Source organism: Centropristis striata, chromosome 20 (assembly GCF_030273125.1).
Source record: "Centropristis striata isolate RG_2023a ecotype Rhode Island chromosome 20, C.striata_1.0, whole genome shotgun sequence".
In the NCBI taxonomy this organism is placed as follows: Eukaryota; Metazoa; Chordata; class Actinopteri; order Perciformes; family Serranidae; genus Centropristis; species Centropristis striata.
This window is the reverse complement of record NC_081536.1, coordinates 3491557-3518725: the sequence shown is the minus strand read 5'-3', so window position 1 is coordinate 3518725 and position 27169 is coordinate 3491557. Positions and strand designations below refer to the sequence as shown.

Genomic DNA, 27169 nt, shown 5'->3' with positions numbered 1-27169 from the left:
AACAAGGATGTAACACAGGATGCTGGCTGAGGACCGCAGGAGGTGTTGAGCTCACACACATTTTGGAAAGAGATGTGTGTTTTGGTCTCACACACACACACACACACACACACACACTATACACACACACACTATACACATATATTTGCCCATGCATGTCATCGCTGTGGTAGGGCAGGATGACTATGTCCGCAGAGACTATGCCAGACCCAACTTTCCAAACACTATTGGAATCACCCCACTGAACGTTAATGCTAAACACACACACACACACACACACACACACACACACACACGCTATTGGCACAGTGTGCACACACACGAAGCGTGGAACTGATGACAAGCGAATGTATGAGAAAAAGGGATGCGGTAAAGACGGAGAGGACAGGAGTTCAGAGTTTCCTCTCGTCCACGTGGTCCTCGCTCAGCAGGACTCGGTTAAATCATCGGTTATGTAATGAAGCTCATCGCCATGGTTACCGCAGCGGACAACATGGTATCCATGATATCACCATCAATTATCTCTTCAGGACATTGTGGTTGTGACATCATTATCAAGTCCCTCTCCGCAGTGACAGTTAAATGACCCTGGCTTATATTCAGCGTATTATTGTGTCCATCTGGTTTACAGCAGATAATAGAAACATGTTGAGAACATTTCATGGAACATAAGAACTTGTTGACAAACTGTAATGTGGCAAACTGAGGCTTTACATGGATTTCATGTTTCTATGAAGAATCTGATCAAAATCATTTGGAAATACTTTGCATAGGTTGCTCAAACGATGCCATAGACTGAAGTGATCGGCAGCAAAGTAATTGACGAATGAATAACTTTCAATGGTCCTGAAATATTGTCTAAGTAAAGATGCAGTATGACATTTTGGAAAAAGGCTAGTATTCACATTGTTGCAGACGAAGACAAGATAAAGTTGAGAGGACCAAAACAAACTCCCACCAGCAGCTGTTTAGATTAGTTTAAAACAAAAACTGGAATCAGGAAAACAGGTGGCCTGGATCCCTCAAAAGGTATTAAAACCCCCCAACCAGCACCTCAAAAGCTGACCAATTAACAAGCTAAGCTAAGCTAACTGGCTGTAGCTTCATATTTACAACACAGACCGAAGAGTGACGTCAACCTTTTCATCTAACCGTCATCAAGAACGGAAATAAGATTAAGATACCCTTTATTACCTTCCAGAGTTACAGCAGCATAGTAAACTAATAGACAGCAGTATATAAACTACTGGTCAAAAGTTTTAGAACACACCAACTTTTCCAGAATTTAATTGAAAATGATGCAGTTTAATGTCTCAGTCTACTCTGAAATGAATGCACATTTGCAACATTTCAAATTCTTTATTGAGCATGATAGTGTTTTGAAAGTAAAAAAAAAAAGATTCAAAATCACATTTTATGTTGGACTAAAGGACTAAAAAAAGACACAAAATGGCTAAAAAAAGACACCAAAAGACACAAAATGACTAAAAAAAAAGACACAAATGACTTACAAAGACATGAAAAGAAAAGTTTTGGTTAAGCTTACCTTTTTTTATTTACCTCTGGCAGTTCACCACTTACCTTTGTACCCTTTCAAGCTGTTCATTTGACTTGAACTGCTTGAATTTCAATATAAAACTGGAAAAATTGGGGTGTTCTAAAACTTTTGACCGGTAGTGTATAATAATATAAGAAAGGTATTAGCAAATAAACAAGTAAAACATATTTAAAAAGTATTAACAATAAGCATGTTTCCCAAAATGTTGAACTATTTCTTTGGTATGATGGCTCTTCTGCTACAGAGAATCTGCTGGTGTCAGAAAAATGAGGATTTTTGGACCTCCTCATTGTTGGCTTGAAATAAATTTGAGACAATATTGACACATTTTTTTATAATAACACATAGGCAGTGTTATTATGGAGCATGTGGAATCAAAAACAGGAGAAGAATGGGGCCCTGTTTTTTTTGTTTTTTTTAACTTAGTCAGGCTAAACTAATCTTTTTCTCATCCAGCTAATTTGGTTATTTGGAAGCAGTTTGAGGACTGATTTGTTAATCCTGTGAGAAATGATCTCGGGTAACAGCACTCTTATTTATTTTATTTTCTAAAAAGGCTAAATTATTGGAGAGTGGCATGAGTGCTGACCCTGTGATTGTGGTTTTTTGAGGTAGGTGTGTTGAGAACCATGGTTGAACTGTCCTAGCATGCACTGATTCATTCATTCATAATCTCATTTTATGTGTTTATGCATTGTTAATGCTGTCTTTTTGTTCTATCTCATGCTCAAAAATGTTTCCACACTTTCTCCACTGTTAAATACTCCTTAATGCATACTCCTTCTTTAGACACTTTATTTTTTATTGTATTTTTATTGTATTTTTATATTTCATTGCTTGAAGTATGCCTAGGTTGTTCTTTTTATTTAATTGTGTTGTTATTGTCTCTGTGTGTAATGCTGCTGCTACACTGTAATTTCCCATTTTGGGATTAATAAAGTATATCCATCAATCCATCCATCCATCCAAGGCTCTACCAAGAAGCCTGTTAATATGTCTTAAAATCTGTTTAAATTGCTAAAACTATGATAACCTTGTTCTGGCCTTAAGGACTTGTTACTAAACCACTGTAGTCACGATATCTCTAATCTTTAATATATCTAATCTTTAAGGGGTAGGACTAGATACGTTTTTTTACTTCTTCCTACCAGTGGTGGAAGAAGTATTCAGATCCCTTACTTAAGTAAAAGTACTAATAAAACACTGTGAAATTACTCCACTACAAGTAAAAGTCCTGCATTCAAATCTTACTGAAGTAAAAGTACAAAAGTACCAGCACCAAAATGTACTTAAAGTATCAAAAGTAAAAGTACTCGTTATGCAGAATGGACCCACTCAGATTGTTTTATATATTCTAAATGTATTATAAGATTATTTGTATTGATGCATTTATGTATGTATCATTTTACTGTTGTCCAGATAGGACTAATGTTAATTACTTAATACACTGTTATGTTTTATAAATGTGTAATCATATTAAATATATGGTATTTTTTCATGTTGAATCTGAAAAGTAACTAAAGCTGTCAGCTAAATGTAGTGGAGTAAAAAGTACAATATTTGCCTCTAAATGTTGTGGAGTAGAAGTATAAAGTTACATAGAATGGAAATACTCAACTAAAGTACAAGTACCTCAAAATTGTACTTAAGTACAGTACTTGAGTAAATGTACTTAGTTACTTCCCACCACTGCTTCCTACCCCCTTTCGAGCTTGCAGAAAGTGTCTGTTTTTTCAATTTTTTTGCTTTTTTGTTTTGTTTTTTATTTATTAATCTATTAATATTTAAACTTGTTTTTTGTTTTTTATTGCTTGCATGTTCGAAATAAAGACAATCAATTAATCGTTGTCAGTTTTTCCGAATGGTAACTGAACATAGAAAACAAAAGTTCTAAAACTGACGAAAAGGAAATAAAAGGTTAAAAGCTACTTGTCTATATGTAACACACAGTAAAATGCTGCTAATCCAGATGTAGACAGACTGATGACTCTCTGTTGTTTGATAATGTAAAAAAGTTGTGGTCCTCCATCACAAAAACACAAAAGTACACGTTCAGCACATAGTACAGTACGATACTTCCTACTTTCTCTCTCAGGAGTGTAAATACATGCTCGACGGGCAAACACAAACACACACACACACACACACACACACACACACACACACACACACACACACACACACACCCTTTACCCCCTACACAGACAAACACAGCCTACGTCTGGTACCCTTGTTATTATCGACGTTCACATGCTGAACCACTCAGACAACTATTCCTGTGTGAGTCTGTGTCAGTCTATGTGTGTGTGTGTGTGTGTGTGTGTGTGTGTGTGTGTGTGTGTGTTGTTTGAAGCGCTCAGTGTTTTCCTGCTGGTGGTGGAAGTGATTTGGAAAGAATGCAGTGGAAAGGGAGGGGCGTCGTGGCCGTTAAACCAGCAGGGTCGGGCCTCAAATGAAAGCGCGGCGCTAACGAGGGCGGATGCTAATTGAAGAGCCTCCCAGCGTGGTGTCACAAACACACACAGACAAACACACACAGACAAACACACACATTCACATAATCCCCCCGCTACAGAACATATACACACACATACAGTGGAATAAACCTTTTTTACACCTTTCAACATGGTTTACCTACTTAGTGTGCAGAGGTTTTTATATATATATATATCTATATAGATATATATATATATATATATATCATCATCATCAGTGTCTATGCTGGGTACAAGCAGGTGTAATGTTCTCACAGCACACTATCACAGTCAGCCGTTCTAGTTTGGTTAGCCTTGTTCACCATCCTATTCCCAAAATATGACTTCAAAGCGGTAAGAATAGTGGCGGCAGATGTTTGAAGGTCCCTCAGTCAGATGTGCAAAACTACCGACATACATATGAATATCTCAGTGACATGAATACAACTGAATGATGCCCAACTGCTACAGACATTTATATTAATTTATTCATGTTATGTATTTTGCCTCCATACCCCTCTGGATGTAAATAGTTAAATTGTATGTTTTTGTTTTTTCTTTACATATTTATATTATTAAAAGGGAATGGACAATGAACATTTGGAACAAGAAGTTGGTGTGACATTTCCTAATAAAAAGACAATTATATATTTTTTTCTTTTAAAGATAATTTTGGAGATTTATGTATTTTGAGCGATTGGATGATGAGCACTTCTGTTCCTGTGGCTCACAGTGTGGCGTCAGGCCACCATTGTAAATAAGAATTTGTTCTTAATGACCTGCCTGGTTAAATAAAAGTGAATAAAGGTGAATGACAGAGAAGTGAGATACATCATATAATTTTGTTATAATCAAAGTTTTGTTGGTGTAGCTACTGAAAATCAATTGTATGTGATGTCAGACCATCTTTTTTTATTTCTATTGTTCAAGTAGGGGGCAGACAAATATAAGAAATGTTTTCTTCTTGCTGCTCCTTTCCAATCATGAAAGGAACAAAATAAATAAATAAATAAATAAATCAGGCTGCAGCTCCTGTATGTGGGCAGTAGGAGAGTGTGTGAGTGTGTGTGTGAGTCCGTGACGGTCGTACCTGTTCCTCCGTGATGAGCCCGAGGTGTGTGTGTGTGTGTGCGTGGTTGGTGTAGTGCAGCGGCAGGCTCTGACACAGCTGTCCCAGCAGCATGGCCACTTCCTTCATGCTCCGCCAGCAGCACACCAGCACCATCTGGGCTGTCACCCTGTAGCCTTCACCGCCTGCAGCCAACACACACACATGCACAAAGTCACATGGAAAAAGTTTGATCACTTTTTTGGATTATTATTATTATCATTAAAAAGGTTTATTTGTCTTATTATGTAATGTGCCATGGTGAAGCTCAATGGAAACCAATAGATGCTTTAAGTCACATCATCTGCCTGCTTTTATTGTCTATGTTGGGTCTCACATAACCCAACACACACATTACACAGAGACATTTAATTTTCATCACTGTAAAGCTGCAGTAAATTAGGTGATCGTTGACATTAACGATCAATTAATCAATTAACCACTGCATGCATACATGGGCAAACTAAAAGATACAGTACAGGCCAAAAGTTTGGACACACACCTCATTCAATGCGTTTTTCTTTATTTTCATGACTATTTACATTTTAGATTCTCACTGAAGGCATCAAAACTATGAATGAACACATGTGGAATTATGTTCTTAACAAAAAAAGTGTGAAATAACTGAAAACATGTCTTGTATTTTAGATTCCTCAAAGTAACCACCCTTTGCTTACTAGAATATAAGACATGTTTTCAGTTATTTCACACTTTTTTGTTAAGTACATAATTCCACATGTGTTCATTAATAGTTTTGATGAATTTACAATGTCAATAGTCATGAAAATAAAGGAAACGCATTGAATGAGAAGGTGTGTCCAAACTTTTGGCCTGTACTGTATATATACAGTACTATGCAGAAGCCTGTTTTGATAACAGAAGCTTTTAATTTGAAAGGATGAGAAGAGACTTGATCCTGTCATTCGTGAAACTAAATCAACTGAGATTAAACTGTAATAATAACTTCAAGGAGTTTAATGTTTTATGTTTGATACGCAGTCATAAATAAAATAAAAATAAATTATGATGTGATCAACCAAATTCTTAACATTAACATTTAATTTTCATCACTGTAAAGCTGCAGTGAATTAGGTGATCGTTGAGTAAGATTCCTAGAAATATTGGACTGTGCACTGTAAATATATCACACAAAAATGAGGTCAAACACCTCCCCCATCAGGACATCACTGGAACTGCACTGACATGCAGCAATGACTTGTTGGTTTCATCAACTGAAATGACTTATAACACAAAATAACAAAATAAATATGATACAATTAGGTTGTTTTTTAAGCAACAACCTCACCAAACAGGCCCCAATTTGTCCCCAGGTGTGCAATACAGTGAAATAGAGAATGTCAAAGCTCCAGCAATATAACAACCATATTGATGAGCCAAAAAATATTCAACTGGACAAAAAAAAGAACATGTTTATAGATTTTTTGTCACTTTTATTACTTTGTATTACTTAAGAGGAAAACTTTTTAAAAAAACGATTTTTTTGGATGTAAACAGGAAGAATGCTGCCATGGACTATTGCAGATAGCTTCAAAATAAGATACCACTTTATAAATCCTGAAGGAAATTCTGGTTCCAGATTGCTCCAAAGCCTCCAAAATAATTACAAAAACAATCACAATATAGGATAATATAAGAAAAACAATGAACAAAATAGGTAAAAATAACAATATATAATATAAATATAAATATAACAATATAAAAATAAAGTGTCTAAAGTAAAGTTGGTCTATCTTGTGGGTGTTCTGTTGTTCTGTATTTAACCCCTGGGTTTAGTCACTAAAACTGCTTAATTAGACTGAGGCACAAAAAACTATGTGGTTAGGTTAAGGAATAAAATCGACTATTAAAAGAAGTATATATTTGTATATTGGAAGTCATCTTACTTCTCTAGTAAAGTGGGTGTGCTGTTAGTTTTTTTTAAGTTTATTTATTGAGCACATTTAAAAACAACCTCAGTTGACCAAAGTGCTGTACAGTTACTGAAATACTAAATAATAAAAATCATACACAAATATAGTTTAAAAAAAAACTAAAAAAAACCAATAATAATATTAATAAAAAATAAAACAATAAAATATTAAAAACAGTAAAGCAATAAAATAGTAGTAAAAACTCAATCTAAAAACAGAGTTAGAGATAAAAAAAGAAAATAAAAGAGTAAAAAAGTAAAAAAGCCAAGGATTCTCTCCTAGCTGGGACTGAATGCCAAGGAGAATAATTGTGCTGCCCACTGCTCCTTGCATGGTGTGTTCAATTGTGCGTGATTAATTTCAGGAAAGTTGCTCAGGGAGCATCTTTTATTGATTTCGAATGATTTATGGACGTTTGTGTTATGATGCACATTGTCGGTGTGAGTCACAATAAATCTAAAAATATGCGCATCCTGTCTGTGGTTTTAGATTTGTCTGGGTTATAATGAGAAGCAGTTCGTTTTCTGAATCAATCCAGAAAGCTTTGAAAGAACCTTAATTGTCTCCATGAGCTGTGTGTCACAGTCACATCTGCAGCTCCTGCTGTTGATAAACGGACTCAAATCAGCAGCCAAACGACAATAACCAACTTCCTGTTGTTCTGAGAACACCAATACTCTCTTACATAACACTCACCTGTGTTCAGTGAGGGTGTGTGCGTGTTCTTTGTCTGTGTGTGATCGTCTGCGCGCTGTGTGTCCAGCTCTCTGGCACTTGTGAAGAAGTCGTTGGTGTCTCTTGGCTGAATCTCCTGCAGGATCCTCTGCAGCCCTGCTGACGTCTCTGTCTCAACACAAACACAAAGCAACACGGAGCATCAATAATATCTCCTGGAAAGCATGGAAACAATCAAATACACCAAAATTAAGAGCATGGGTATTAACCCATTGACGCCGGGAAAGCATTACCGCATTTCTACCATTAAAACCGGGAGCGCTGTTGCGTCACTCTACCATTAAGGCCGGGACAGCGGATATGTCATTTTGTAGTATTTGTATTTTTTTCCACCTATTTTTGGTCTCTTGGCCAATGAAATGCATCAGAATCATGATCAGAATACATGCGGGAGTGTCGCAATGCATCATGGGACTTTTCCAGAACTTTAAATCATGGAGGAAGACGACTATAGCGGAGGAGCTCAGCAGTAAGTGACGGAAGAGATCTGATGAAAACAGCGCCGATGATTTTATTGCTGATCTGGACTTTGAACCCTCGGAACCAATCAACCGGGATTTATGGATGACGCCTGGATTCCACTGGATGCGTAACGACTCCGACAGGGGTCTGTCCGCAACGGCTGCGTATCTACGCAGTCCGTCAACACCCACCGGATCCGTCTGTGTCGGAGCTGTTGCGGACAGCAGAGTCCCGAGGACGCACGAGATCTCGAGAATTCACGCCTAATCAATTGATATAACTGGAAGATAATCAACATCTCCTCGTTAATGACTGGAGACAAATCCAGCGACTCCGTCTTAACGAGCGCTAACGAGGTCGGCCGGCTTGTTAACGAGCCGGCCGACCTCGTTAGCAAACCCGAGGTATTTTATTTTGAAAATATACAGGTGTTTTATTTTGTGTCCGTGCAAGACTTCCTGTCCGGAACGATCTGCTCTGTGCTGAATTTATGCGTAGTGCTCCGTCGTCCGACAAAAATAGAAGCTCTGCGCAAGTGTTGCGAGGGCTGTCGGATGGCCCTGCGTTGTCGGACTCATTACGCAGCGGATCTGCAGTCGGTGGAATCTCACACATTGATTATAATGGATGCGTAACGGCTCCGACGAAGGATCTGCAGCCGTTACGCATCCAGTGGAATCCAGGCGCAAGGAATATGTTTTTAGACGACATATTTTCACCGAAGAACAGACAGATTTGTGGCCATCTGGAGATAACACTAATATTATTAATAATATATTAATAGTAATAATAATAATAATTGATTGTGATGATGATATAAGAAATCATGACTGTTTATGTCTTATATTACTTTATGCGTCGTTGAGTACCATGAAAAGTGCGATATATAAAATGTATTATTATTATTATTTATTATTATGATTATGATTATTATTTTTTTATTACAGTAGGGTAATGAGAACTATGTATATTTCTTCCAATGGTCATATCATGTTAGCATCTTGCTAATGGGCATGTATTAGTATTATGCATAGGATTTTTTATTCAGTCAAATGTAACATTTGCTGAGTTTGTTGATTTTTTTAAAAACTTTATTGAAGGTTTGGACAAATAAACTCAACTTCATATGAAAGCCACGGGTATAAGCTCTCAAATACTTTTTGATTTGAAGAAAACAAGGGAGGTCTAATCATTTTTTCAATGACTGTATCTCACAAAATAAATATGATATCAATCACTGCCCAGCCCTGGTTTAGGATAAAGTGTTCACTGATTGAATCTAGGAATGTGACTACCTGAGTCCGTATCCATGGGGATGAGTCCTTCTGGGGAGGAGCTCTGGACCACAGGAGAGACCACATCAGACATCCTGTAGCACACAGCGATCAGCTCCGACACCAGACGTCTCCACTGCTCCGTCTGGCTCAAACTCCTGCAAACATACATTACATAAGAGGATATTTAACTCAAGTCATGGTTGGATTTACTCCTCAAATACAGTGTTGTGCTCGGGGAATGTGGTAAAATAGATGGATAGGTCAGAATGGAAGTAGGTGGTTTAGATGTGTTGTAGTGATTCATATGCTCACTCAGTGTTGAGGTGCTGCAGGACAGCAGTGATGCAGTGAGCTCTGCCGTAGAGAGGATAAGAAGCAGCCGCCTGCAGGAGAGACGACTCGGCCCTCGACACCTCGGACTGAAGGCTGAGCAGCAAGAACTGAACCACTGAGGAGGGAAGAGCAAAACAAGCATCTTAATTTTTTATTCAGTGCCACAACACATACATTTATAATAATAATAATAATAGTAAAAATAATAATTAGGGCCGGGACTTTAACGCGTTAATTAAGGTTAATTAATTACACAAAAATGAACGCGTAAAAAAAAATTAAGCATTTTTTTTTTTTAAACTGTAATGTTTATTAGGTTTTTTTTCCCATGTACACAAGAGACATACACAACAAAAGAAAAAAACACTTAACATTAATAAAACAGTATCAACATTCATGGCTGCGGGTATCCATATTCTACAAAATCAGATTCATACAGTTTACAGTTCACATGTCTTTCGTTATGTCATACAGCACCCATTTTTTCCACTTTGAAATAGAAACATCTTCCTTCAGTCGAAGCTGGTACATCATTTTTTCCATACAGTATATTTCTCTTACAATCCATAGCCATTGTTCTATGGTAGGAGATTCAGTCTTGTACCAGTTCCTTGTTATTGTCTTCTTGGTCGCAATCAGCAGTATCTTGACTTTATAACTATCATTACCAGTTACACTTTCAGTTACATTTCCAAGCAAAATTACGCATTTTAATCGCACTTCATCGATTATACTGGAGCACCAACTAGCGTTGATGAGTTGAGACAACAACAAACCACAGTGAACATGAAGGAAGAAGCTGATGAGACCTTTGGTTGGCCCCGTGGATGATGGGACATTTAGTTACTAAAAACCAACGGATGGAAGCGTCCATAAGAGCATGGTTGTGTTGCTATGCAACAAGGAATTCACATATCACCGCAGCACATCCAGCCTCAAGTATCACCTCAATGCTAAACATATAGCAGCTAGCGGCTAGTGTGCTAGCTAGCGTGGATTGTGTTTTACTTCAAAAACCAAAGTATTCTAGTTTACAGAAGGTCTACCTACCTATAGGCTACCTGCATTTATGAAATGTACTATATTTATAAATATGCTATTGCTACACTTAATGGCACTGGTCTGCGAGTCCCGGCCCTAATAATAATACATTTTATTTGTAAAGCATTTTTCATAAAGAAATCTCAAAGTGCTACAGAAACCAGAAACAAAATAAACAAAAGACTAAGAGAAAAATCAGACACGTTAAAATTAGGGCCGGGACTCGATAAAAAAAAATTATTCTAATTAATTAGAGGCTTTGTAATTAATTAATCGAAATGAATCGCATTTTAATCGCATAGAAATATTTGACCTGAGAACAGTGAGAAGTAATTTTTTTCACATGGATTTTTGGTATACCATTGAATAATGACTGAATACATAAGCTTCAGCAACAAAAATATTGTTAATTTTTGCTGCGGTGATATGTGAATTCCTTGTTGCATAGCTTCCTTCATGTTCACTGTGGTTTGTTGTTGTCTGAACTCATGAACGCTAGTTGGTGCTCCAGTATAATCGGTCCTCCTGAAACTCATCCAGTGAGAAACGTTCCGCGGTGCAAAAATAAGTGCAATGAAATGCGTCAATTTTTGACTAATTAATTAATCTTAATTAACGTGTTAAAGTCCCGGCCCTAGTTCAAATCAGCAGTAGATAAAAAGACACAGGTAATAAAGTACATTAAAGAAAACAGCTAAAGGAGGAGATTAAGGTGCAGAGACAATAATAATAAAAACATCTAGGGACAATCTAAAAATATATATACACTACTGGTCAAAAGTTTTAGAACACACCAACTTTTCCAGAATTTAATTGAAAATTATGCAGTTTAATGTCTCAGTGTACTCTGAAATTAATGCACATTTGCAACATTCAAAATTACTAAAGGACTAAAAAAAGACACAAAATGACCAAAAAAAGACAGAAAATGACAAAAAAAAGACACCAAAAGACACAAAATGACTAAAAAAAGACACAAAATTACCAAAAAAAGAAACAAAATTACTTACAAAAGACATGAAAAGAATTCAAAAATGGACAAAATAGCCCAAGACTCCATAGAGTTAAGTTGTTAACCCATTTCTTGTTCCCTGAAAAAGGCCTACTTGTATAATTCTGAAATGTACATTATCTTTCAGTTTTGGTTAAGCTTACCTTTTTTTATTTACCTCTGGCAGTTCACCACTTACCTTTGTACCCTTTCAAGCTGTTCATTTGACTTGAACTGCTTGAATTTCAATAAAAAACTGGAAAAATTGGGGTGTTCTAAAACTTTTGACCGGTAGTGTACATATTATTATTATGAGGTCTTTGGATGTGGATCTTACCAGCCAGTGTGTTGACTTCGAAGACGACCGTCTCAGAAGCCTGCGGCGGTGAGGAGGGCGGCTGGAAGTGGAGGCCCTGTTGCCGGGCAGAGTGCAGCAGAGCCTGGCCCAGGGCCGGCTGGTGGAGCAGCAGGTTGAGGAGCAGGGCGGCGGTGACGCTGTCGAAGGGTTTGGTGCTGGTGCTGAGGTCCAGAGCAGCCTGCAGGACGCCCTGCATCCTCTCCGGATCCTGACAGCAGAAAGAAATATCAGTAAAACGACTTAAACAAATAAAAAATAACCACTTACTGTGATTTATTTTTTTATCAGTGCAAGAACAGCAGACCAACATCAATTGCAAGAAGTAATTTTGTGCATTTTTACACTGCACTTTAAAGATTTCATGCTCAAATGCATGTAGTTGTACTGAGGGCCACTTCAAGTGAGGGTGCAGGCCGTATGCGGCCCCGGGCCTCCAGTTGCCCATCCCTGATTTCTATGTATACTTTGATGTTTACATGTGGAGTTGAAAGATTTCAATAAAAATTTAAGTTTTAAAAAAAAACAAAAAAAAAAAAAACTTGAAACTACTTTCAGCAAAGACCAAACTATCACAACAACATCTCTTTTAGACACAACAGATTCCTGAGCTCATATTAACCTGTAGTCCCACAGCTGATGGGGGAAGTTGCCGCAGCAACGTTGAGGCCAGTTGTTTGACTTCCAGGAAGTTGCTGGCAATGCAGTAGAGGACATTCTGAGCGTGGTCAGAGGTCACGACTTCAGCGAGAGCAAACACATCAGGCCCTGAGGAAAGGAAGCATCAAAGTGAAGAGGACGCCAGTAGTGGACAGACTGCTGGCTGTGAGCTGGTGGTACATGAAACGTGCCAAACAGCATCACTGAGGTGTCCTTGAATTAAGTTCTGATCCCCGAACTGATCTGAGCACGCTAGAATAAAACACTTCACTTCTTAGTTATTTGGTGAACAGAATTTACATGTACTATACATGACCAGGAAAACATTGCAATTTCCTGGTTTTGTCGATAAAAAAGCCTCAAAGTTTCCATCTCTTTGATGGCAGTTCAGCCACAAAGATACTGCTGATGTATTCTGATGCATTTCATTGGCCAAGAGACCGAAAATAGGTGGAAAAAACTACAAATACTACAAAACGACGTACCTGCTTTCCCGGCTTTAATGGTAGAATAACGCAACAGCGCCCCCGGTTTTAATGATAGAAATGCGGTAATGCTTTCCCGCCTTAAATGGGTTGATCGGAGTTGGAGAACTCCGACATTAATCGGACTAACACGTTTACATGCACTTCAGTTGTCCAGTTATATTCAGATTAAAGCAATAATTTGATGTCATGTAAACAGACTGAGTGACACTTGGACAGAGTTAGAAAGTAGAGGTTGTAAAAATGTAAAAATGTTTTTGAATGTCAGTTTCAACTTTGGGCACTTTTTTGAATTTATTTTTTGATTTTATAGCATCAAAGATCTCTTATAATGCACAATACATGTTTGAGTTCTCACTATGTCTGGCCCTGATTGTGCTGTTTCTATAGAGGTGTCAGGACTTTTATACAAGGTTCGTACACTTTTTCAGTGGTCAAATTCAAGCACTTTTCAAGGTCCATTTTCAAGCTTTTCCAGGACTTTACAACGGTTGTAAGTTGCATGTTTTAGATGAGTTCTTACATGCTAAAAGGGGTAACTTCACTCAACCATGCGACAACGATGGTTTTACACTTTTAACAACCAAAAGTACAATTTGCTAATCTCAATATTCAATTTATTATTTTTTTCATTGAACATGTAATTATCTAAAGTCAGATTGCACAGTAAGAATTTCAAGCATTTTCAAGCATTTTATCCAAAAATCAAAGCACTTTTCAAACCTTGAGAATACAACATTAAAATGTAAGCATTTTTAAAGGATTTCAAGCACCCCTGTGAACCCTGTTATATATTTCAGTGAAGTCACAGTAAGAGAAATGAACCGTACCAGCGCTGAAGGTGAAGAGTTCGCCCAGCAGACACAGCAGGTGGAGCGACATCAGGCACTTAGAGAAGGAAGCTCCAGGCAGCAAAACCTCCAGCAGCCTCGCACACAGCCAGCGCAGAAACTCCTGCAGCACACACAAAACCAACAACAACAAGCTCCTTTGTTACAAGACAAAAAGGCTTAGGGCAGGGGTTTCAAACTCTGGCCCGCGGGCCAAATTTGGCCCGCAGTGTAATTTTATTTGGCCCGCGAGGCAATACCAAATTATTATCTTATTATTGTACTATAAAAGCTGACCCGCCGGTATTATACGGCGCATTTACAGCTAATACTACAAATCCCACAATGCCCTGCTGTTGTTTTGGCGCGTCAATCAGGACAGGACCCAGAAACGCTCCTCTGTGACAGTCGTCATAGCAACCTCAAGCTAGAGCTGTCTCCCAGCTACCCCTTCCCAAAAATGGAGAAAAGAAAGGGCAGAATTTATTATGTGTCTTTTTTTAGTAATTTTGTGTCTTTTTTTTTGTCATTTTGTGTCTTTTTTTTGGTCATTTTGTGTCTTTTTTTGGTCATTTTGTGTCTTTTTTTTGGTCATTTTGTGTCTTTTTTTAGTAATTTTGTGTCTTTTTTTGGTCATTTTGTGTCTTTTTTTTGGTCATTTTGTGTCTTTTTTTAGTAATTTTGTGTCTTTTTTTAGTAATTTTGTGTCTTTTTTTGGTCATTTTGTGTATTTTTTTTTTTAGTAATTTTGTGTCTTTTTTTGGTCATTTTGTGTCTTTTTTTAGTCATTATGTGTCTTTTTTTGGTCATTTTGTGTCTTTTTTTGTAATTTTGTGTCTTTTTTTGGTTATTTTGTGTCTTTTTTTTAGTAATTTTGTGTCTTTTTTTGGTCATTTTGTGTCTTTTTTTGGTCATTTTGTGTCTTTTTTTAGTAATTTTGTGTCTTTTTTTTGTCATTTTGTGTCTTTTTTTTTGTCATTTTGTGTCTTTTTTTAGTAATTTTGTTTTTTTTTTTGGGTCATTTTGTGTATTTCTCAGAAACGCACTCCTCTGTGACAGTCGTCATAGCAACCTCAAGCTAGAGCTGTCTCCCAGCTACCCCTTCCCAAAAATGGCGAAAAGAAAGGCAGAATTTATTAACCTGTTGAAAAAGTTTATTTTGATATTTAAATCAGATGGATGCAAATAGAAAAGAGGCATACGATTTTTATTTATTTTTTATTTAATAAATTAATGACATTGATGTGTTTTTTATTTGAAATTTGATTTGCATGTCTGCACTATTTAGTTATATATTGTATGTTTATAAGCGTTGCTGGTTCCATATTTAATGTTAAAGCAAAACATGTTTGGTATATATTAAAAGGTTTATTTGTTCAATGTTGGCCCGCGATGTTATTCAAGTTTTAAATTTTGGCCCATTGTGTTTTTGAGTTTGACACCCCTGTCTTAGGGGGACTTCAGTGTTGTGTCCCTGTTGTGTGGTTGTGTTTACCTTGTACAGGTGTAGTGTGTTCTGGTCTCCGTCTCTCTGCTCCGTCTCTCTCTCCTGGATCATTCTCTTCTGCAGCAGCAGAGTGCTGTCCTTCAGTCTACACAGCAGCTGTGGAGGACAGAAAGTCAAGCTCAGTTCATTGAAATTCATTTTTTGGTAACACTTTAGATTAGGGAAGACATATTTAACATTAATTAGTTGCTTATAAGGCTCTTAACTAGTCATTATTAAGTAGTTATTAATGCCTTATTCTGCATGGCCTTAATATACAACCAGTAGGCCATTAACAAAGAGTTTTCCCTCAATAACCTCAGAATTATTGCTTTTTAGTAGTAAGTAAATTAGTTGTTGTATATAGTCTAGACGGAATTGTCCAAAAAGTGAAAGTGAGGAGCATTTATGGGTACAAGTCAGGAACCGACCTACTTTACTTATTTCAAGGGTGCTGAATCCCCCCAAAAAAAAGATTCCCAAGCAAAATTTTGATTTTTTACCTTCTCATTTGCATATCAAAATGGCGGCCGTTGGTCGTTGGACCATGTTCCCCAAGATTTTTTGTAAGTAGGCAATCAGATGAGGAAATTAAGTTTCTGGATCTATAGTCTAGGGTCAGAGCAAGAATATAGTGGAGGCTCAGTGTCTTTTATATATATATATATATATATATATATATATATATATATGCAAAATACCAACTTTTAAGGTGAAATTAAGCATTATTTGTGTAATTTTTTTAAGGCCGACATAAATATTCAATCAATATCTCTTTTAAATGTTCCAGTTGGTATTTTGCATAAATATATATATATATATACATGAAAAAGACACTGAGCCTCCACTATATCCTTGCTCTGACTCTAGACTATAGATCTAGAAACTTAATTTCCTCATCTTTGATTGCCTACTTACAAAAAAACTAAGGGGAAATGGTCCAATGACTGTGCAAGATGGGCAATTTGGTGGCCATTTGATACAAATTAGAAGGTCAAAAACTCAAAATTTCACTTGGGAACCATTTTTTTTGGACTCAGCACCCTTGAGATATGTAAGGTAGGCCGGTTCCCGACTTGTACCCATAAATGCTCCTCACTTCTTATAGGATTTGATCATTAAATCACATCATTAATAACTGCTTGGCAAGTGTATAGGTGATAACCCTGCAGTTCCCTTTTATAAAACTAAATCCAATTAGTCACATCCCCAACCCACAAACTGTTTATTACCAGCTTAACATTTCAAATGCACTGAGAAATAAAATAAAAAATCAAGAACACCACCAAAAGGCAGTATGAATGAATGTCTGACCTTCTTCAGCAGACTGACTGTTTGCTGCCTGACGCCTGGTGACTGACTGTTGAGATTCGGCAGCAGGAAGTGGCGGATCAGCTCCATTTCCTGTGAGGTCAGAGTCTCAGTGCTGCGGTGGCTCTCACACACTAACCCCAGAGCGTCCATCCTCACCTGGGCAGAAGGATGTGATGACACATAAATACAGTAAAAATATAAGACATAATATTAATTCATTCCCAGCTGACAGTGGACGTTTTAAAACACGCTCCTACAATAAATAGCTGAGTTTTGTATTTTTTCTTTCCTTAGAATTTAATTTAATTTGCTGTCTAAAAACATTTAAGATGTGTTTTAAGACTTCTTTTAAAAACAGGTCGCTAGACTGTCACAGTGAAGACTTGTCACGCTCTCATTCACTCCTATGGACAATTTGGAGTCACTAGTTTAACCAATCTTTAAACCAGGACCCATCCCAAAAAAAGGAATCCCAAAGAAAATCTATCTATAAAAGCAAGAAGCGTGTGTGTGTGTGTGTGTGTGTGTGTGTATGTGTATGTGTGTGTTTAGGGCATGGGTCTCAAACTCGCGGCCCGCGGGCCAATTGCGGCCCTCGTGACGATATTTTGTGGCCCCCACCTTGATATGAAAGTTTAATGAGAGTTTTATATGAATGTCTCTTTACCATGTTGTGTGTGGAAGGTCCCTTTATTGTGCAAGCTGGAGCTTTGTTTCACTTGTTTCTATGACGACGTTAACAAAAAGAAAGGCAGCTGCTACGAAGAAGTGGAAATGTTATGTAATGTAGTTTTGTGTCTTTTTTTGGTAATTTTGTGATTCTAACTTGTGACCCTATGGCTGTAAGGTGAAAGTGCTAACCGCTACATCACCGTGTAGCCCTAAGACATAATATGCCACACACAATTCATAAAAACATAAAAACACAACAAAGTAGAGACACATGAGGACACAGACACTCACTTGATCATGTTTGTGTACTAGTGCTTGTTGCAGTAAGGAGAGGGGCACCAAGCCGCCCCACAGACCCTCCTTTGAGGAGGGAACCACTCCCTGGGCCCGGGCCGCCCTCAGACACGTCATGAGGGCTCCCAGTGCTCCTCTGCTGCCTGAAGGACCTTATGAGGACAGAAAAACACTGTTAAAGAATGCTCCCACTCTAACTACGCCTGTAACGGTAAATACTATATCAACTTATCATTCAATACATAAAAATGGACACGATTATTTTTTCTTGACTCAATATATTGTCATTTACATGCCGTGACTTTTTTCTGATTTTATTTTTAATTACTTCACTATTTTCAAGCAGCATCCTTATATTTTTATGCATGATGTGCTTATGTCGACTCTGCTGTTTTACTTGATGCACAATCCTCCCCTTGTTATGTTATGTTTATGTTTATGTTATGTTGTATGTTTTTGTGCCCACTGGCACTTATGTGTATGTTACTAAGAAAAAACGAATAAAAAGTAAATTAAAAAAAAAAAAAAAAAAAAAAAAAAAGAATCGGCCCCAAAAAATCGGCCCAAAATAATCGGCAGCACATATCGGGGATCGGTTAAGACTGATGTCAAAATGATCGGTATCGGCATTAAAAAACCCATATCGTCGACCACTAAAATGCAAAGTGTGTTTACCAGTGCTGCAGGGCGGCGTGTCCTGCAGGGCCTGCACCATGTGTCCCAGGCTGGAAGGGCTGCAGCGCAGCAGCTTGGGCAGGAAATAGTCCAGGATGTAGGTGGTCTGGTCCAGTCTGGCTCGGCACAGCACCTGCAGCAGGGGGGTCACCCAGGTCTGGTGCCAACGCTCCATCCAGGCCTCCTCGCCGGCCTCACCGGCCAGCTGGGCCTTGTGGCTGACAAACAGCCTCTCCAGGAGGTCGCTGGCATAAGGAGCCAGGGTCTGGTCCCCCATCAGGCCCAGGAGACACGACGGCAGCTGGGGTTGGATGTGGAGCAGGTACCCGGCCCCGTGCAGCTCCACCAGGCAGCCCAAGGAGCCGTACTTCCCCCTCATGTGCCACTCCAGCCCCAGCAGGCTCCGGGTGAGCTCCGTGACGTAGGAGTCCTCGGTCGGGTCGGAGACGGACGGGTTGGTGTGCTGGTGCAGCAGGAGGAGGTTGCGGAACAGGGAGCGGGTTTGGTGGCGGACTCCGTCCAGCGGGTGCTCCCAGTGGGAGTAGATGTGCTCCAGCAGGTGTTGGTGCAGCTCCGAGCCTCCTCTGAAGGAGTTCTGGAGGCGAGGAGGGCAGGACTCCTTCTCTCCCTGCAGGAAGTCCAGAGCAGCGCTGCTCCACAGGGTCAGCACCCGAGCCACCACCATGGCTGTACTGGACTCCTTTATACTAGAGAACAAAAACAAACAGACATGCTGTTTACACTTAAAGAGAACTTTATTTGGATTATTTCAGAGACAGATCATATAGTTCAAGTAGTCATACATAATAGAACTGGTTTCATTCACATTATATCACCTCTTTCAGGGTCCACACAGACACGGTTTAAATCATCTGAAATCTTGGAAATCCAATCTGAGATGCAGCTCAAGACTGCGTGTCAACTTTTTATAGTTATTAATCTGAAATTAGCTTTTTGTTTTGGTAAGGCACCTATTCAAAAGTTGAAAGTTTAAGTGTGTAAGAGCTGAGAACATTATGATGGATGAATATCCAGCAGTCCGTGGCCTAGAGGTTAGGAATCGGACTCAAATTCCCAGGACCGACAGGTCAAGAACTGAAGTGATCTTGACACACAGCTCCACGGGCGTAGTAACACATGCTGCCCACTGCTCTTTGCTTGGTGTGTTCACTTGTGTGTAAAAAATGAAGAGTTAAATGCACAGGTTGAATTTCCCCATTGTCGGAGTAATACATCTTAATCTTAAATATGATGGACATGAGTGCCAAAATAAGTTGTTTCAGCAATTTTTGGCTTGATACCAAGACCAAGACCTTGAGGAACACAATATAATTTTATTTTATTATTATTTATTCATTTTGGAGATTTCTGTAAAATGAAAGAGTCTCAGTTTTCCAGTGATACCCAATTTATGCTATTACAATAGTTTTTCTTCTAGTTTCATATGATATTTGTATCTTCACTGTGTTGAAACCTGAGCCTGAGTTCTTTTATGACAGGGATGGGCACAATTTTTCATGGACACTACCACAGGGCCACATATAGGACCGTGCACTTAACCAGATATGATGAAACTGCAATTTTTAATATGTTTACAGTGCAGTAACTTAACATATTTCATGCTCAAATGCATGTACGCTGCAAAAAAGGGCCAAAAAACAAGATAAAAACACTAAATCTGAGGGAAATTACCTCACTGCATGGACAGATAATTTCACTTGACAAGATTTCTTGAATTAAGATTATTAAATCTAGAAATAAGCATGTTGAACACTAATGACTAATGACTGATGACTGATCTAATGCTTACCAGCTAGACTATTGAGTACTGAATGTGGGTCTTTAGCAGCAGACCTACCTGACGTCTAGGTCCAGCAGCGTGTTTGGCACCAGCAGCAGCAGCTCTTCCCACTGCGGCCCTGGGAGAGCGCCCTTCCAGATCAACATGGCCAGAGCGCCGTGACACAAGTACAGAGAGACACCCGGCGGGCGAGCACTGGTGCACAGAGCCTCACACCTCTGCTGGAGCCACCGAGGGGCCGAGTCCAAACCCTGAGAGGAACTACGCAGCAAACTGCACACCTGACACACACACACATACACACACAGGTAATAGTGAGCAATCATTTCAAGTGAATGAATGGATGTTTCTGCAGGAACTATTTCTGCAGCTTCAGGCTCCGTTTACATGATGACGGTCTGAACAGAAGACGCAAAAGTGGCGTCACGTCTTCACTTTTTATTCCTCGTTTAGACAAGCATTTTCAGGAGGAAATCTGCTGCATACGGTGACGCAAAAGTGTGTGGAATTGGATTGTATGCAGCCAGGCGGCATCACTTACATTTACATTTAGTCATTTAGCAGACGCTTTTATCCAAAGCGACTTACAGGAAGAGTAAAAGCAAACATTCAAGGTATACTGCAATAAGAGCTATTAGTGCATCAATAAGTGCTAGTGACAATTCTTTGAGGAGTAGAATTATCGTGTGGTCTAGGAGAGAAGATGCTCTCTGAAGAGATGGACCAGTGGTCGCCCACCGGGTTTCTTAAAGCCATAAGAGCATCTTTGGGCATGTGGAAGTTTTCACGCCACACATTTTCATCAGCTACTCCTTCCACAAAGTTCTCCTCCATCACTAGATCTCCCAGGTCTCGTTCACAGCCGTCTGGCTCGCCTCCGACCAATTGCTGCATCCAGAATGTGATGGAGGTAATTCCAGATCCTTCTCTGTTCACTAATACTATCTGTACATATCCTGTACATTTGGTGGAAAGACTCCTGTAAGTTTATTAGAGCTGCCAGAGCAGCTTGAAGGTCAGACGCATGGAAATAATCCCACATGTTTGTTTATTTCTCTGTACTGGAGCATGTATGTGACGTAAACACATACGTGACGTGAGCAGATCAGATCAGAGTTTTGTGTCTTGTCAGTGTAGACGTGTAAACTTTTCCACTTTGGAGGGTGGTTTCAGATTTTTGCGTTTTTAACCCCCAAAAACACCGTCACTGTCTAAACGAAAGGCACTTCTGATAAAATAATTTGTCGTTTTTACCTGCAAGCGTCCTGGTGTAAACGGGGCCTTATACAGGCACAGTTACATTTGTTACATTTGTTGTGTTGCATCATTACTTTACGAGTCAGTCTCATTCGGAACGTGGGAATATCTTTCAGAAAGTATGCATAATGTGCACAATCCAGAAATCTTAATCTTCAACTCACCACAGATGCAACTTCGTCTCCGCAGCCCATGACAGACCTGCTCAGTAACACGACAGCCATGCCGGCCGTGCTCTGCACCGACTGGACAAACTCCTCTAGAGACACAAAAGGAGCAGAGGAGGGAAGAAGTGAGAGGAAAGTATATACGTAGGATTTTTGGTTGTGTTTTTGTTTTTTAGCATAATTGGCCCCCAAACAAAATTCTGGAGCAATCAGGAGTAGAAAGTTAATGACTCCATCTGCTCCTGTTAACTGCTTACAACACATTTATACTTATTCTCCTAAAATGACTGGTTACACAGAATAATGCATCTTTTTGTTTCTGAAATGAAACATTCCTTCTGAGAATAAGTCATAAAAGATCATATACACCTGGCTTTCAGCTCATCCTCTTTACCTGGATACAAGATTAAATAAAAATAAAAAATGTGTTTAATGGAAAACCAGCCTAGTCGAATAATGACATGATTGTCTTGTTATGTTTTATAGTTTATACTATTTATATATATATATATATATATATATATATATATATATCCTCCCTTCATTTGTAATAGTCCTGATGTTTATTTTCTTATTAACTTACTTTCTGCAAATTGAGTTGTAGTCTGTAACAGTCTTTGTATTATATTTTCATCAAATTGAATTTCAGCGTATAATTATTTTGTCTGTATTTTTTGGAGTTATAGTTAAATTGTGGAATAAGTTAAGTGTGGAAGTACAGAAAAGCCAAAACATAAAACAGTTTAAAAACAAATATAAAGACATCATCTTTACAAAGTACAGACATTTAGAAAAGCCTCTGTATCATGGACATATGTTGACTGTAATTCTGTAATATACATGGTAATTGTATTTATGTTTATAATATTTATATATATGTATATAGTAATTTACAATATACATGTATAGGTATTCACAATGTAATTAATAAATTGTTTATAGTATATGTATATATATAATTATTTATAATATTTGTATGTGACTATATTGATTATTCATATATGTATGTATATACTGACCCGTTAAGGGGTAGGACTAGATAAGTTTTTTTACTTCTTCCTACCCCCTTTCAAGCTTGCAGAAAGTGTCTGTTTTTTTCAATTTTTTTGCTTTTTTTGTTCATTTTTTTATTTTTTCATTTATTAATATTTAAACTTGTTTGTTATTTTTATTGCTTGCATGTTCGAAATAAAGACAATCAATCAATCAATCAATCAATCAATCAATAGTAACCTGGTGAGGTTTCTCTATAAGCCCACCTGGGTTTCTAAACCTCTCCAGCACAACATTTTTTTTCCTTCCATGTGAAAGATATATTTGTTGTTAATTGTTTGTATTTTTTAATTTTGAATGATTGTGTGCAAATAAATCAAATCAAATCAAATCATAAGACAAGTAGGGATGGATGTTGATAGATATTCCTGCACTAAGCTGAAGGCAGGAGCATCAGCTGGTTTCTGTATGTGCCAGGTGTTTCTACATTTCTTACCGTCAGTGAGGATGTGTGTGTAGCAGCCCAGCAGGCTGCTCATTATCTCCTCCAGCTCGCAGCGGTCCTGTGGAGCCTGCAGGGCAGCGCTGAGCGTCTCCTGGGACCTCTGGATCACCAGCATGGAGGTCTTCACTGCTGCCAGGCAGGAGTGCATCAGCTGGGCCTGAGCTATGTGACGTCCTGCTAGACCGCTGAGAGGACAGCAGGGGGCAGCAGAGACCCACCGATTAACACAGAGATACACAGAATACTGACATATCGTCACACTGTTAAAATAATCGGCTAATAGTCTAGACCATGGGTCTCAAACTCGCGGCCCACGGGCCAATTGTGGCCCTCGTGACGATATTTTGTGGCCCCCACCTTGATATGAAAGTTTAATGTGAGTTTTATATGAATAACACTTTACTGTGTTGTGTGTGGAAGGTTCCTTTTATTACTTTTTTGGGGTAATTTTGTCTTTTTTTAATAATTTTGTGTCTTTTTTGGTAATTGTGTGTCTTTTTTAAGTAATTTCCTTTTTTTCTGTCATTTTGTGTCTTTTTGGTCACTTTGTGTATTTTTTTGGGTCATTTTGTGTATTTTTTTGGTCATTTTGTGTCTTTTTAACGTAATTTTTTTAACGTAATGTAGTGTTTTTCCAGTCATTTTGTCTTTTTCTGTAATTTTGTGTCTTTTTTTGGTCATTTTGATACTGCCTCCAGCGGCCCCCAGGTAATTTGAGTTTGAGACCCCTGGTCTAGACAGATTTCAGAAAAAAGGCCTCCTATAAGAAGTGAGGAGCATTTATGGGTACAAGTCAGGAACCGGCCTACCTTACAGATCTCAAGGGTGCCGAGTCCAAAAAAATGGTTCCCAAGCGAAATTTTGAGTTTTTGACCTTCTAATTTGTATCAAATGGCCACCAAATTGCCCATCTTGCTCAGTCATTGGACCATTTCCCCTTAGTTTTTTTGTAAGTAGGCAATCAAAGATGAGGAAATTAAGTTTCTAGATCTATAGTCTAGGGTCAGAGCAAGGATATAGTGGAGGCTCAGTGTCTTTTTTATATATATATATATATGCAAAATACCAACTGGAACATTTAAAAGTGATATTGATTGAATATTTATGTCGGCCTTAAAAAAAACACACAAATAATGCTTAATTTCACCTTAAAAGTTGGTATTTAATAATTAAATGCCAAGATCAAAAAATATGACATAATACATTGCACTGGATAATTGTTGTGCAGTTCTGTGTATACTGTATCTTCCCCTTTCAAATAAACACAAAATTAAATTACTTTAAATGAAATGAATACTAACAGGAAGCAATAGAGAGAAAATGTCTCTACCTGTTCTGGTGAAGGTATTCACTCAATCCCTTGTGAAGAAACTGTAACACTGCACAGAGGAGAAAAGAGGCAACGTGAGGCATTTCTAAAAAATAAATAATAAATCTCATTTCACCCATTTAGGCCTAAAACACCTGGAAAAAAACACCTGGAAAACCTCTGGGCGATTTTAAAATAACCCCCTAAAACCTGAAGATTTTTCTGGAAATTCAACAGAAATGTCTATTAAATTATAGATTTTTCAGCCTCTGTAGCAGATAGAAATGAAATTCAAAAAGTATTTGAGAGCTTATAGCTGTGGCTTTCATGAGAAGTTTATTTGTCCAAACCTTCAATGAAGTGTTTTTTTTTTTTTAAATTAACAAATAGAGAAATAAAGGCCTTTTCACCTTTTATTGAACAGGAGAGTTGAAAGAGACAGGAAATGGCAGTGAGAACATTAATCAAAATGTAAAAATAAAGTGTCAGTACAGTTTTTTTTTAAACAAGTAAGCTGGGTACTAACCTTCAGGCAACAATTTGTTGATGCATCTCTCTCCTGGAGAAAAGGAATAATGGAAACAATAGTAAGTAATCTGATATCTGTAGTGAAAAATACAACTTGTCTACAGTGAGAGGAAAAGGAAATCAGCCACTAACCCAGATTAAATCCATCCAGACAGGCAGCGATGGTGTCTACAATGTGTGGATATTGGTCTGAAGTTGGGTTGGACAGACAGTCGGACAAACAGGCAGACAAAGTGCTGACAGCACGTTCTTGTAGCCAGGCTGGTACTGAACCTAAGGCACTGAAGGAGGCAGCAGAGAGAGACTTTATGTTATTGATGAGGGGAAATATTCACAAAACATCCTAAAGCTGATAGTAACTCTCATCTGGCTGAGTTGAGATAAACTCACAGAAGCTTCAAGTGTTGAAAAAAAAATCAGTGATACAAAAAAAAAGGTAAGCAAGCAGCGACTGAAATCACCTTACAGCATGGGTCTCAAACTCGCGGCCCGCGGGCCAATTGCGGCCCTCGTGACGATATTTTGTGGCCTTCACCTTTATATGGAAGTTTAATGTGAGTTTTATATGAATGGCACTTTACTGTGTTGTGTGCGGAAGGTCCCTTTAATTACTCTTTTAAATAATTTTGTGTCTTTTTTTAATAATTTGTGTCTTTTTTGGTAATTCTGTGTCTTTTTTTGGTCATTTTGTTTCTTCTTTAAGTAATTTAGTTTTTTTTCTTATAATGCTGTGTCTTTTCTTATAATTTTGTGTCTTTTTTTATAATTTTGTGTCTTTTCTTATAATTTTGTCTTTTTTATAATTTTGTGTCTTTTCATATAATTTTGTGTCTTTTTTATAATTTTGTGTCTTTTCTTATTATTTCGTGTCGTTTTTATAATTTTGTGTCTTTTCTTATAATTTTGTGTCTTTTTTATAATTTTGTGTCTTTTCTTATTATTTTGTGTCGTTTTTATAATTTTGTGTCTTTTCTTATAATTTTGTGTCTTTTTTATAATTTTGTGTCTTTTCTTATAATTTTGTGTCTTTTCTTATTATTTTGTGTCTTTTTTATAATTTTTTGCCTTTTTTGGTAATTCTGTCTTTTTTGGTCATTTTGTTTCTTCTTTAAGTAATTTAGTTTTTTTCTGTCATTTTGTGTCTTCTTTTTATAATTTTGTGTCTTTTTTTATAATTTTGTGTCTTTTCTTATAATGTTGTGTCTTTTCTTATAATTTTGTGTCTTTTCTTATAATTTTGTGTCTTTTCTTATTATATTGTGTCTTTTTTTATAATTTTTTGTCTTTTTTGGTAATTCTGTGTATTTTCTGGTCATTTTGTGTCTTTTTTGTAATTTTGTATCTTTTTAAAGTAATTTAGTGTTTTTTCAGTCATTTTGTGTCTTTTTTTTTGGTCATTTTGTGTCTTTTTTCTGTCATTTTGATACTGCCTCCAGCGGCCCCCAGGTAATTTGAGTTTGAGACCCCTGCTGCCTTTCAGTCTCTGTCTCATTTACTTGGACAGATGTTTTAAACAAGGAAATACTTAGCCATGCACCTGGCGATTGCTCGTCGTAGGGGGTTCTTAGCCTGCAGGGAGGTGAAGACCAGAGACAAGGTGTGGAGACAGGCCTCCAGAGGAGCTCCATCATGGTCCTCACTCAGAGCCTCCAGCTGGGACCCTGCCTGATGCAGTATGGAGATAAAATAGTCATATACTCAGAGGTGGAAGAAGTATTGAGATCCTTTACTTAAGTAAAAGTACTTATATCACACTGCAGAATTACTCCACTGCAAGTAAAAGTCCTGCGTTTGAAACGTACTTAAGTAAAAGTATCAGCATCAAAATGTATTTAAAGTATCAAAAGTAAAAGTACTCATTATGCAGGATGCATGGATCCACTCAGATTGTTTTATATGTTCTATATATGTTATAAGATTAGTATTAT

At 37.8% G+C, this 27169-nt stretch overlaps 1 protein-coding gene across 1 annotated transcript in view; it reads right to left on the bottom strand.

Annotated features, from left to right (window-relative positions):
* Positions 1-27169, bottom strand: part of thada (THADA armadillo repeat containing) — a 186449-nt gene that overhangs the window by 156875 nt on the left and 2405 nt on the right. Inside the window, exons 4-21 of the mRNA XM_059358754.1 lie at positions 26779-26906; positions 25374-25522; positions 25240-25272; positions 24735-24783; positions 23396-23589; positions 21904-21998; positions 20540-20763; positions 18682-19388; positions 18004-18158; positions 17041-17196; positions 15736-15843; positions 14241-14364; positions 12888-13033; positions 12248-12476; positions 9858-9993; positions 9564-9700; positions 7768-7914; positions 5123-5286 (exon numbers count right to left, since the gene is read on the bottom strand). Of these exons, the coding sequence (XP_059214737.1) occupies positions 5123-5286; positions 7768-7914; positions 9564-9700; positions 9858-9993; positions 12248-12476; positions 12888-13033; positions 14241-14364; positions 15736-15843; positions 17041-17196; positions 18004-18158; positions 18682-19388; positions 20540-20763; positions 21904-21998; positions 23396-23589; positions 24735-24783; positions 25240-25272; positions 25374-25522; positions 26779-26906 (3081 nt within the window). The remainder of the gene's footprint in view (positions 1-5122; positions 5287-7767; positions 7915-9563; positions 9701-9857; positions 9994-12247; positions 12477-12887; positions 13034-14240; positions 14365-15735; positions 15844-17040; positions 17197-18003; positions 18159-18681; positions 19389-20539; positions 20764-21903; positions 21999-23395; positions 23590-24734; positions 24784-25239; positions 25273-25373; positions 25523-26778; positions 26907-27169) is intronic.